The 13,754-nt window shown below is 40.2% G+C and overlaps 1 protein-coding gene across 6 annotated transcripts in view; it reads left to right on the top strand.

Annotated features, from left to right (window-relative positions):
* The window catches only part of Map7d2 (MAP7 domain containing 2), a 107,884-nt gene extending 97,664 nt beyond the window's left edge, over positions 1–10,220 (top strand). For 2 of the 6 annotated variants that reach the window (XM_028772699.1, XM_028772697.1), the window contains 7 exons: positions 313–535; positions 1,660–1,764; positions 2,835–2,891; positions 3,402–3,480; positions 3,970–4,156; positions 6,923–7,198; positions 9,040–10,220. In XM_028772699.1, the coding sequence (XP_028628532.1) occupies positions 313–535; positions 1,660–1,764; positions 2,835–2,891; positions 3,402–3,480; positions 3,970–4,156; positions 6,923–7,172 (901 nt within the window). In that variant the 3' untranslated portion in view covers positions 7,173–7,198; positions 9,040–10,220. Of the gene's footprint in view, positions 1–312; positions 548–1,659; positions 1,765–2,834; positions 2,892–3,401; positions 3,481–3,969; positions 4,157–6,922; positions 7,324–9,039 lie in introns of those variants that run through there. The other 4 variants (XM_028772700.1, XM_028772698.1, XM_028772695.1 and 1 more) reach the window with 4 other exon arrangements.
* The last annotated feature ends 3,534 nt before the right edge of the window (positions 10,221–13,754 follow it).

Raw genomic sequence — 13,754 nt, 5'->3', positions numbered from 1 at the left:
CTCTCTCTCTCTCTCTCTCTCTCTCTCTCTCTCTCTCTCTCTCTCTCGCTCGCTCGCTCTTGCTCTCAGTTCCTTGCTCACTCATTCTCTTACTCTCTTTTAATCTTTGAGAGAGACAGTAAGGGTGTGTGTGTGTGTGTGTGTGTGTGTGTGTGTGTGTGTGTATGTGTGTGTGAGAGAGAGAGAGACAGAGAGAGAGACAGACAGAGAGAGAACACACGTTGAGCTTTACCTGCCATGGTCAGTACATGGTCCGTTGGCAGTTTGCCTTTGGAGTGTATCATCCTCTAACAATGCTTTTGTTCTCAAAAGGCTGGAAAAAGAGGAATTGAAAAGAAAGGCAGAAGAGGAAAGACTGCTCATAGAAAAGGCCTATAAACAACAAGAAGAAAAGAAGCGGCAGGAGGAAGAAGAGAAAAGAAAGGCAGAAGAGAAGGCAAAAGAGAAGGCTGAGGAGGAGCTGTTGTCAAAAGAGAAGCAAGAAAAGGAAAAACAAGAAAAAGAAATGAAGGAAAAAGCCATGATTGAAAAGCAGGTACAGCCTGAGGTCTCAGACTTTTCTTGTTATTCAGTGGTATTAGTTAATATTGGGCAAAATCTGTTAAATTTGAATGACTCATAATAACTTAAAAGTTTTTCTTAAACTCCTTGTACTGGTTATTAAATGTAACTCATGAAATAAAGTGAAGTCATTAATGTGTTCCATATCAGTTTGGATTTCTCTACTAGAGACAGACACTGGAATAAGAATATGGGTTCCAGTGATTTATTTGGGAGAAAAATCTTATGAATCTGGTGTGAGAATAAAGAAAGTCAGTATAAGTTTATGAATGAATAAGTTATTATGGGTAACTGGAGCTTAGTCCCATTGGAACCCCTGATAATGATAATGACTTAGAATTTTCTCCCTGAGTAGTCAGAAAACTGGGCAATTTACTAACACTACTCCTTACTGTGTGTCTTAGTTGGAGTTTTATGGTGTGTGTGAACAGACACCATAATCAAGGCAACTCTTCTAAAAATAAAACATTATAGTGTTTTATTTTTAAATTGGGGCTGGCTTACAGTTTCAGAGGTTCAGTCCACTATGCAAGTTTTTTTGTACTAGTTTTAAAATACTTTCAAGGAAGTATGCAGGAGATATGGCAGCCTATAGACAGACATGGTGTTGGAGAAGGAGCTGGGAGTTCTACATCAAAGGCAGCCAAAAGGAGGCTCTGATTCCACACTGGGTGGAGATGGAGCACTAGAAGACCCCACCAAGCCCTTCCTCCCAGAGACAAGGCCACACCTCCTAATAGCACCACTCCTGTGGGCCAAGCATCAAACCACCACATTGTAGAATACTGCTTTTTGAGGAACTAACTTCTGGAAGTGTCTGCCTATGTGCACACTTCCTGGCCAGAGCCTGCTCACAAACATAGAGACCTTCACCATCTGTGAAAACTATCTACAGGTGGTTTTTATGGTGGAGTGAGAGTATGTGTACCATGTTCAACTTTCCCTGCTGTGTCAGAAGTATGTTGCCTAAGTCTCCATTAAATATTGAAACATCAACTTTGAGGGAGATGATGGGATGAAGGCACCTGTGAGACCTCAGGGAACTACTCCACTGTTTCTTACCTTACTAAAGCCTGTGCCTTGGTTTGTTTCTTTCAGAAAGAAGCAGCAGAAGCAAAGGCGAAGGATGCCATTAAACAGATGCGTTTAGAAAGAGAACAGATCATGCTGCAGATTGAGCAGGAACGACTGGAGAGGAAGAAGGTAAGAGTGGAGGGAACAGGAGGACTTAAGGTGAGGACAGAAACAGGAAGTAAATCAGTGTATACCTTTATTATGGTTTTTTTCTGTCATCATATCCTATTGGTTATTGAAAAAGGAGTGGTTAGAAAGCTCCATTAATGGGCTGGGCATGTAGCCCCGTGGTGTGAGTGCTTGTTGATCATATATATGGTCATTTGATTAACCCTCACCTCTCAAAACAATAGAGGTCTTTTTGTGATTTTGAATTTTTCCATTTTTGCCTTTCATTTCTGTCAGTTTTGTTACACATACACACACACACAAACACATACATACACACACACACACACAGAGAGAGAGAGAGAGAGAGAGAGAGAGAGAGAAAGAAAAAAAAGTGGAGCCCTATTATTAATAAAGTTACATTTTCTTCTTGAATTGACAGTTGTATCATGAGATCCCTTTCTTAGTTCGTTTTTGTTTGTTTCGAGGCAGGATTTATTTATGTCTTTTATAAACAACATATAGTTTAGTCAGGGCTTGCTATCTAAATCTAATTAAACAGTGTTTGTCTTTCTATTGAAAAATGTTATTCCTTTTAAACCTAACATACTTATGTATCAAGTTGGGTTTAAGGAGAATGATCATGTAGGCCCATTTTTGTTATGGCCCAGTGTATTGTATGGCCCTTTGTATTGCTATAGGTCTAGGAGCTAAGAGAACTGTGACCCTTTCTGAGCTACTATATATCTAGGAGCTAAGAGGTCTGTGACCCTTTCTGAGCTACTGGTCAACTTAGCTTTCTATTGCATAGTCTTCTTGAATGGCAGACAGAATTTGTTGATTTAAGGAGAAGAAAGAGAAAGCTGGTGTTCAAATTGGATGTTAATTCTAGATCAGTATTAGTGCACTCCTTTGACCTTGTTTGTAGCAGTGGAAGTCCTCTGCAGCACCAATGGGAAACATTTCTCTGCTACTTTTTGTCTGCTGACATTTATCTTTTACAACTTTTCTGAGAGATATGAAAGTGCATATGGAGCCAATTTCTTTTTTATATAATTTTATTCTTAGAGGCCTCTTACTTTTCCCCCCAGAGAATAGATGAAATCATGAAGAGAACAAGGAAGAGTGATGCGTCTCTAGAAGTGAAGGTAGGAATTCAGATGGCCATTATGTCGTGAGTGAAGAACAGCAGAATACATTTAGTGAGGTTGAAGATTGAGACAAATGCATAGAAAACATAGACTTTGCCTGTTCTGGTCAAGGTGGGGCTCAGGAAGGAACTGAGACCTTAAAGGAAAGAGGAGTTTCAGAGGTAAAAGATTCCCTCAGAGCAGTGGGGTGGTAGTGCAAGGAAAGACAGAGTAGTTGAAGAGAAAAGTGACATAATAATTAAGAGATACACAGAGCTTCAAAGAACCACTTCCTGCTATGGCCCACAAGGGTTCTAAATACTCCCTGGTGCTTTAAAAACAGTATTTGTTTTTCTTTATGTCAGTCTTTCATCCTTACATCACCTTTTGATTTCTTCCTCAGTCATTGCCAGTAACTTCATTTAAATTTTTTTATTTCTTTTTTATAGTTATTTCTTTATTAGATGCTTTTCCTTTTTTCTCCTTTCCCCCTTCTTTCCAAGTCATCCACTTTCTGTTTGTTTCCAGAAGGAAGACCCCAAAGTGGAGATTCAGCCTCTTCCAGATATCGAAAATAAGACAAAACCAGTTGTCCCCAACAAAATAGGTGAGTGTGAGGTCTGGTGTTTGGATCCTTTAGGTAATGAGGACTAGTGAACCTTCCTGCTGGAGGTCAGAGTAGTGCAGATGGGCCCAGGGCAGTGGCTGCTGGCAGTTTTGCTTACTGAGACATAGTTCTAGCACAAGGGCTATTGACTCCATTTGGAAACACACTACCTTCTTTAGCTGCTCTAATAACTGATGGTTGACCCAGGATGCTTTCCAGGGACCTTGATTGCACATCAGATATTACTAAGACCTGGCTTGTCTCTTAAACTGAGGCCCTGTAAACATTGATAGTAAGATCATACTCTCTTCTCCTTTGTGAAGCTGATTGCATGGAGTTACTGTTGGCTCTTTCCACAATAATAATAATAATAAACTATTGTATTACTGGTGAAAGAAAAGATGAGAATAATTGCCTTGTTATGTTTCCTGTTGCTTTATTAAATTTGGACATTATGATTCATCTGAAGACTTTTGTGTTCTTGATCAGAAATCAATGTGTTGAACACCTGCCAGAAAGTAAATGGCTCAGAGCGTGCTGCTCCAGAAACCTTTCCCCAAGACATTTTCTCTAATGGTCTTAAACCAGTCGGGGGACCTGTTCATCTGGATGTCCTTGATGGGAAATCAAACAGTCTGGATGATTCAACTGAAGAAGTTCAATCTATGGATGTGAGGTATGTTCATTTAAGTTGTGTTGAAACTCAGTCTCTTCGCCAGTCCTTGCCAATTACTCCATTGTTTTTCACTTTTTCATTTCTTTTAGTTACTTCTTTATAATATACCTTTCTTATTGTATCCTTTCACTTGTCTTCTTCATCTGTAATGAATCACCTTGAAAGCAGGTTTTGTTGATACAGGAAAGCTGTCACTGGTGTAATATAAATATCTCAAGTTTGTCATCCTAGAAGCAAAACCAGTGACAGGGTTTTGTAGCATATGATGTACTGAAGGAGGACTGTGGAGGGAGGGAAAGCACTAAGCAAAGATGTGTTCTTAATCTCAACAGGATGTCTGAAGGTTGGCTTTCCACCAAAGCATCATTTTTATTACTATATATATTAGTCATTCAGTGTTGGCAAGGCACTGCAGGTTGAGTGATACATGAGTAACTGTGGCCATAGTGGCTCATCTCAGTTAAAGTTGACAAAAGAAAGGGTAGAAGCTATGAATCTTTGACTAGCCAGCCCTCTGAGGCTCAGAAGAAGGTCCACCTTCAAGTAAAGATCTTAGCCAAGCCACCATCATAGTCTCCTGTGTCCAGAGTCTCACATTTAAGTAAACTTTCCATTTAAAGCTGAGAATGGTGTCAGGTATTTATAGTCCAAGCACTCTGGAGGCTAAAACAGGAGAACCAAGAGTTCACTGGCAGCCTGGGCTGCATAGAAAAATCTGTCACAGAATGATGATGGGAAAAAAGCTTGTTGTCAGTTACTAAAAACCTAAGGTATTAAACTGGTATGTTTGCAGATGACATCATGTGACATATTAATCTAAGATGTAAAAAAGAGCTAATTGGCTTGGGATTGAGATAGAGAAGTTGGAGTAGGGTGGCTCTCTTGAGTCAGGAAAGTGTGACAGTATTTTGTAGAAGTTCTACCAGAGCTCTTATCTATTAAGACCATACCCTTTTCTCATCAGTCATTAACCTTCTGCTTTTTCTGAGCAGATGTGAGCAGCCTGTGACACACACTGATCATTAATATCCTATTCGTGGACACTGGGTTTTGATCAAATACATGAAAACCCAAGCTCCAACAGCACTATCATGAACAGAGAAAATCCTATATAGACTGGTAGTAGAGCTCCCCACCAACCCTCAACTGGACATCTGCATACCTCCAACACCTCCCCCTGACTGGTGTCACTCTGCTCCCATCAGAGAAAAACAGAGGCTATCATAATAAAGGTTAAGACACCATATCTCCACCACCATATTGAGCCAAGCATGCTTTATTTTATGTTTTGGGATTTGGGGCCGGGGCAAGACATGACAACATTGAACAGGAGTCATAAAGGTGAATGGATTTTATTCACTGAGTTCTCCCAAGCTTTTCCCCATCATCATTCTGTGACAGATTTTTCTATGCAGCCCAGGCTGCCATTGAATGCTTGATTGTCCTGTCTTAGCCTACTGGAGCCATATTAAAGCTTATGAAAGCATATGACATTCTCTTACCCATGCTCTTTATTATTATTGCTGATGGTGGTAGTGCTGTGTTTTTGAGACAGAGTCTCATGTAGCTCAGGCTGGGCTTGATGTCACTATGTAGCTGGTGCTCACCTTGAACTTTTAATTCTCCTAAGTGATGATATTACAGGTATGTGCTACCATGCTCAGATTTCCTCTGAGTTCTTGAGGAGCTGAAGTGAGGAGAATGAAATGGGGGAAAGGTGAAGGTGGACCTTAACAAGGCAGCTTGCCCAGATACCTGAAGGTATGCTAGGTCAGTTGCTATGCCTTAGCTTGGCTTAGGTGTGAGGAAAGTAGATCCTTTGAGTTTCTGCAAGTCTACTGATTTTTCTAGATTTGTCTCTAAGAACTCATGAAGGAAGAAGAGCCTGGCATCATCTTTATTCTGTATGTCTTATTCTAGAGTCTTACAAGGACAGGCCCTTAATTTCTACCCCACTACTCCTCTGGACCTGGATTTGCTCCTTTGCTAGACATACAACAGACAACAGTAGTGAAACTCCTCCAATCTCTAAAGAAAGGAAATAAAGAAAAAGCAAGCATCCGCTGGGTTCATCTAGATAAGTCAGGGTGAAATAGAAGCCTGGTTTTAGAAAGGAGGCAGTGGGTGAGATTGGGTCTGTAGTTGCCTGGGGTAACAAACAGCAGGTTCATGTCCCCATTCCCCAACTTTAATTGAGTACATGCTTCATGTGGCCCTGCATTAACTCTTCTCAGCATGGTCACCTCACATCTCAAAGGAGTAGGAGGAGGAAGAAATAACTCCTTTCCCCATTATACAGAGGAAGGAAACTGAGGCTAGAAATAGATAGGAAAAGCAGCTCACCGTAGACAGCACTGCTGGAAGGGTAGCACCAGGAGGCCCAGTGTATATTAGTGGCTCCTTTCAGCTCACTTTAAACTTTTAGCCCTTGCTTGCTCTTGGAATGTCCCAGCCTGAAAACTCTGGGAGGGCATTGCTTCTCTCTAGTAATGTGATGATGCCTGGTGTTATTTTCCTTTCAGCCCTCAGACACTGCACTCACTCTTCTTCACTGCTCTGCCCTGTCTGCTTCTCATGTTCTCAACCACTGGGACCTTGTGTCCACTATCTTCCCAGATGGGAACTCACTTGTTTTCCTAACTTGAACTTTTCCATAAAAGCAGTATAGCAAAACCATACAAAAAGGGGGAAGTACATTATCACGTCATGTTCTCATGTCCTCTCTCCTCTGCCTCTCTCACAATCTGTCTCCCTCATCTCTTCTAGTCCTGTTTCCAAAGAAGAGCTTATCTCCATCCCAGAATTTTCACCAGTGAGTGAAATGATTCCTGGGATGTCTCTGGACCAAAATGGAACTGGTAATGCCCGTGCACTTCAAGATATCTTAGATTTCACTGGCCCTCCAGCATTCCCCAAGAAATCCAGTGAAAACCTCAGCCTTGATGACTGTAACAAAAACCTCATTGAAGGATTTAATAGTCCTGGGCAAGAAACTACTCTGAACACCTTCTGTTGACAAGGACAGCATTCCTTTAATGAAAGGTACAGTCTTTTAATGATACTCTAAATCTCTTAACTAACCTCAACTGAGATGTGGTAAGATTGAGTAAATACTGCCCAGCCTCTTGGGGAGTTGATTTTAATTGAAAATTACAAACACAAATATATATTACAACACACACAGAAATTGAGAAGGATGCTAAGTAATTACTTTATATGTGGGCCCTAATGTAGTGTTCTACTCTTGTCCCTGTGGGTAGGAAGGTTGAGAAGGCTCCACAGTGAGACAAGGAGAGAATGCTCAAATGGCTGCAGGGTAAGTTCTAGTAAAGGGAACCTCATCACTTAGTTTCCCAAGCAGCCATCTGTTCTTGGATTATAGCTGAGGTGAGAGAAGAAAGCTTTATTTTTGTATCCTGAAGGTTCTCTCCCAACAGACCTTTTCGTTGCCAAAGAGCTTTTGTTCTCACTGGCTCTCTGATGGTCACTCTTGCATGGTTTCTCAGGAACATTTTGACCTCTAGAGTTTCTCTTCCTCTCCCTTTCTCCACTTCTCTGCTGTGTTTTACATGCTAAGCTTACACTTTACTACTGAACAACACCAGTCCATCTCATGCGAGAGCCTGTATGGGTTATATTCATTCCACAGTTGTATACACCTATATTTTACATTTGATTTACTTCAAGTTAGGACTTGAAAAAAGAAAAGAAAAAATGCTTTTAAGTGTGTGTGTGTGTGTGTGTGTGTGTGTGTGTGTGTGTAGTTAACTCTCCTGACATGAGTGCTAGGAATCAAATTCAGGTCCTATTCAAGAGCAGTAAGCACTCCTAACCACAGAGCCATCTCACCAGCCCCTGGAACTTATTTTGAACAGTGCAAGCATAATTAGGTCTATCATCAAATCCTTGAATAAGTTAGTAATTTCTAAGGGTTATGCTATTTTATATTTTTTGTTGTCATTTTTGTGTATAGTGTCTGTTTGTTTGTGTGAAGGTGTCCTCCTCTATCACTGTTCACCTGATTCCTTTGAGACAGAGTCTCTCATTGAACCTGGATCTCACCATTTTTGAAGGGCTAGGCTACATGAACAGTGAGCTCCAGCAATTCTCCTGCTCCACCTCATACCCAACAATGTGATTACAAGTGCATATGGGTATGACAATCTCTATGTGGGTGCTGAAGATCTATACTCATACTGACACCTGCACGGCAAGCACTTTTACCAATGAACCTTCTCCCCAGCCCTCCTGTCTTAAAAAGGGTTTTAGACTCTCAGAATTCCATCACTTTTTATAGTGCTGTATTCTTCTAATAGAAATTTGATGCCTAAACTGAAATCTAATCTTTTTTCAAAAGAATCAAATACAGTAATAGGGTGGGAAGGCCACAAAGTTATATTTTATGTACATATTTCCACCTGATCTCAGTCCTTCCCTATAGAGCCTTTAGTATAGATAGACATTGGACTCTAGAACCTCCTTCAGTCAGTTCTCTGGAAAGTCCCTGGAGTCCTTTGACACAAAACAGGAAATTGATGAAAGGCCACGTTTAATATTTTGAGAGAGGGTCTCATATAGATCAAGCTGGCCTTAAGTCACTATGTAGACTAGAAAGTATTCCATTTCTCCCTCGTCGTGACTCTGGGCACTACCCCTGCTTCCTCAAGGGAAAACTGATCTTGACTTAAGGGCAGAAAACCCTTGGACAAATATGCCAGTTTTAGAGAAGCCCCATATGAGGAACACTTGAACTCACTAAAATAATGATTCTGTAAAAGCTGTACACTATTTCTGTTGAGAAATACTGTATTAGCCAAGGAAGAATGCAAAATACTTGGTATCTGCTTTAATCTTACGTGCTTTTGCTTTTGAATTGATAACAGGTGGTGTTCGGATCACCCATGAAGCTGTCGGTGTTGAATTTGAGCTGCTGGCAACCTAAAGAAGCTTCTTTTGCCCTTAACTGCTGGATTCCAAATTAGTAGATTCATTAGTAGAATGTAACTGTATTCCTAGGTAGTTTGGCAAACATTGGCCTCTCTTGGTAGAAACCTTGAGAGTTTTGCTTTGTGGGGCTTTAGCAAAGTTTCATTTTATGGTTCTACTTATGAGCTTCAGCTGCTGTGCTAAAGCACTTCCTTGACCTTCTCTACTATCATAACCTGTGTGATGCTGTCTGGAAACCCTACTTTAGGACACTCGAATTCCCAGAGTTGGAGCACAGAGACATTTAGATGTCTCTTCCTATAAAAATCTTCTATTTACCCACACCCTAGTTAAACGTGTACTTCTCAACCTGGGCTGCTTATCTCCCTGTCTTTTGTGTGTGTGTGTGTGTGTGTGTGTGTGTGTGTGTGGCGGGGGGGGAATCTAGCTGTGTTCTCTCAGTCTCAGGTTTCTGTTATTTTATTATTAAGCTTCATCATTTGCAGAGCATTACCCTCCATTACTGTTTAGGGGTTGAAAAAATGTTTAGTTGAATAAATAATTAAATAGTGGCAATTATTTCTTTTCCCTTATGGGAACTGAATCTAGCAAGGACCCTTTAAAATCTCCGAATTGTCACTCCAAACCATTGAATGGCTTTTCAGCTGAATGAATTAGTAACATACAAGTGGTTATTTTCATGGTTTTGCTGTTGATCTTCTATTAGATCTTGGAATTTTCTTTTGTTTGCTTCTATGTTGGACTAACTGTAATGAAAAGAGTCAGTGCTTTGAAAGGGGGCCCCCAGTTGGTTCCAGTATGTCACTTTAATAGACTTTAAACATTAAAAAGTCTAAACAAAGAAAAATGACACTAGAATGTATAACTCCATGTATGCCATATGCTATATTTAAATCTTTAATTTCTTGTGGTGAAATGTAGCTTTACTATTAAAATGACCTTTTCTTTGGAACTTTTTTTTGACTTGTACCTTAAAGCTTTTGAAAAGATTATTAATTCTGAGATTTACAAACAGAAGATATAAAGAAGTCTTAAAGCTGGTACTGTTTAAGAATGTATTAGTCTCAGAAACTATGTATATGTGATATAATCTAAATAAAATACATACCTCTTAGAATGCTGTGCCATTTACCTTGATGAATATCTGAGGAGATATATCTTTTATGACAAGCACACAGATGATAGCATGGTTTGACATCCAAAACATACCTGGCCATTTTTCTTAAAGCTTTATTTTGCTAAGTGTCTGTTTCATTGAGCTTCATTGTACCTCTCAACAGACTTGTGATCATGGGATGCCTCATTTGCATGATGTGTACATTCTGTTTAATGTTAATACATTTTCATGGAAGAGTCTGATGGCTTGCTGGTGTTTTGTTTTTATAACCTCAGTAAAGAAACTCACTGAAATCAACTCAGATTTTAAAACCTGAAACTAGATAGTGAAAAAACGGCCAATTGATTTCTGTACAGGTAGGTGTTCTTCTCTGTCAGATTCATTAAAAATTCCTCAGTTGTCAGTGCCAAGTGGAGCTAGCTGTAGCTTCATTGGTGGCTTGTCCATAGAACACGATGAACTTCAGAGAATGGGTAGGTTGCACTGAGCAAGCAGTTAGCTAAGTGAAGAAATACCTAATTATGGTGTAATTGATGAGACTTTCACATAGCAGTTTGGCATTCAGATAATTGGAGTGGGAATATTGCCTGTTTCTTTCAAGAATGGGGAAACCCAGACTTGACTTTTTTTTTTTGTATCTGGTGTGAGTTTCTTGGGGAGACATGAACACTGACAGAAACCTAAGTCTGGTTTGGTGAACCAGTAAGTTCATTGGGGTTCCTTCAGGTGTATGGATGAAAGATTTTTTATAGTTGTTCAGATGAATCAAAGGCAGCTATATCACATAAAAAAACTACCCAAGTAGTTTTGGTGATGACTCTCAAGAACTAAACCCCTGGAGTTCTAGAATGTTCTTAAAAGTCACTTGCAGGCAGGTTAGCCAGCTCTCACCAGCTACTGTTTACTGTTTGTATAATTTTGAAGGACTTTGTGAATCTTGTAACTTTCAGGAGTCTGTTATCTTTGTTTGCATCATCAGGTTTATGAGTCTCCTACCCTCCAGAGAAAATAGCTACATATAATACATACATTACATATAATATGACTCAGGCTTGTCCCCACTCCCTGGGAATAGTACCAACCAAGGGATTAGACTTTTGAACCTTCATGATGACTTCTTCCAGAGCAATCTGAAGCTAAGGGCCCAGTCAGCACAGCCTTTCAAGGATCTGCTGACAGAGCCTCTGACGGGATTAGAAGTCATTTGTGTTAGGGCTGGAGAGATGGTTTGGCAGAGGTCCTGAGTTTAATTCTCAGCAACCACATGGTGGCTCACCACCATCTGTAATAGGATCCCATGCCCTCTTCTGGTGGGCATGAAAACAGCATACTCATATAAATCTATCTTAAAAATATTTTTTAAAAAAGAAGTCATTTGTATCATCATAAACTCTACCATAGGGCTGAGGGTGTTGACCACTCAGTCCTAAGAGTAATTGTTAGTTTTTGAATATCCTAATTGTTTGCATGGTGTATACAGGTTTTCTAGTAAGTGCTTTTTAGAAACCAAATTTAGAAATAATACAAAGTAATTCATTGCTAAGTGTGTACACTTTATTTGGGGGCAACTCCAATTTTCACTTCTCAGTATTTTTCAGGAGTCCTGATCATGAAAGAAAATGATGATTATTGGAAATACTAGAAGCAAGAAGCCTGTTATGCTCTTCCACCCAAGAATCTTGGAAGGAATGACTGAAGACAGTAATTCCACAGGAGGGCAACTATTAAGGAAAAAAGTCAGTGCTTTGGTTTTTATATGTTAGAATTTTAAAAGATCATTATAAGTGCCTAGAAATAAAATTCTTAGAAATAGCTATCTTTTGAGAGCTTAGTTGGAGGCTTCTAGGGAAGCTTCTAGAGCAGGGAAGCATAGCTGCTCTATATCCTTGAGTAAAGACTTGTCCTCATCATCTTCAATCATCCAAGCATAAAGCTTCAGGGGGGACAAACATGACCCAGTGAGAGAGGAATGGACACCTGCCTAGTTATCTAGATCAGCTGAATCAACCCCAGGGATCAATAGAATGACAGATATTATAGTCAGATGGCCCTCATATCCAAGAAATATCCTTCTGAGGTTTGCCCAAGGGGTCTTAGGATGGGAAGATCTGTGCACATGAAGAACTGGAAGGAGGCACTCACATTTTAGTCAACCAATGGGGTTTCTTTTGGACCAAGTCAGAATTCTATAGTTTATGTAAGAAAACAAAACTAAGAAACTTAATTTTTTAGAAAGTGAAATTTCTTCCAGCAAATAGTAAAGTGCATACGATTTTTATTACTTAAAACAGTATATGCTGATAGAAATTTAGAATAGCAGTGGAAACCAGCAAGAGTGAAGATAAGCTAGCACTTAATATTGTATGAATCTAGAGGCCGGCCATTTGTACCTGTAGAAAAATAATGGGACTTAGTGCTTCCAGAGGGTTAACTGAGTTGGGTTCTGAAATCAAGTGGAAGAAGAACCTAGAAGTTACAATAAAGAGATGAAAAAGCATCATCTAGAATGTGGATCTCAATTGTGTTTTAATGTTTAAGTGGAATGAAATTTAGATACAAAGCTTGGGAACCTCTTCTGAGGATCCTGTTGTCCATTGCCCCAGGATAATGCTGCAGTCAGGAAGTGGGACAAGGGAGAAGTAGGCCTCTGTTCACTGAGCTGCAGGTTTCTGTGTGAATGTACCATGACAGGCAGCATGAGTTAAGCTTATTCAATGCTGTGTTAAGATTTGTTCATGCCATGAGGTAGATACAAGAGGGTAACATACACACCCCAAGATATACAGCTAGAATTAAGCAGAGCTGGCTTTAACTACAAGACCCCAGATTTGTGCCCTGAGAGGAGGTTGACAAGCTGTTCAGCCACCAAGATCAGAAAAATAATAAACTGCTACTGTTTGTAGCAGTGCCAGCCAAGACTAGGGAATCCTAGTTCTGAGTATGGTTAATTTCAAAAGGAATTCTACCTTCTTGAAACCATTTTTTTTAATTGAGCTGATCATGGTGTCACACGCTTTATTCCCAGCATTTAGGAATCAGAGACAGGCAGATCTCTTGAGTTCATGGCTAATCTGGTCTACATAGTGAGTTTGAAAACAGTCAGGGTTATCTTATGTAGAGAGACCCAGGACTCAAACAGAAACAAACAAAAATATGCAAACAGATGCAGAGACCCACAGCCAAACATTAGATGGAGCTCAGGGAATCCTGAGAAGAGTTGGGAGGATCGAGGGACCTGATGAGGATAGGGACTCCACAGGAAGACCAACAGAGTCAACTGACCTGGACCCTTAGGGGCTCCCAAAGACTGAACCACTAACCAGGAAGCAAGCACTGGGTGGACCTAGGCTTCCTGCGTATATGTAACAGCTGTGCAGCTTGGTCTTCATGTGACTCCCCCAACAACTGAAGCAGGGCTGTCCCTAAATCTGTTGCCTGTCTGTGGATCCCATTCCCCTAACTGGGCCTATTTTTCTGGTCCCCGTGGGAGAGGATGCGCCTAGTCCTGCAGTGACTTGAAGTGCTAGGGTGTGA

The sequence above is a fragment of the Grammomys surdaster genome, unplaced genomic scaffold (genome assembly GCF_004785775.1).
Source record: "Grammomys surdaster isolate TR1022 unplaced genomic scaffold, NIH_TR_1.0 217, whole genome shotgun sequence".
Classification (NCBI taxonomy): Eukaryota; Metazoa; Chordata; class Mammalia; order Rodentia; family Muridae; genus Grammomys; species Grammomys surdaster.
Note: the sequence above shows the minus strand (reverse complement) of the source record. Positions and strands in the feature narration are given on the sequence as shown.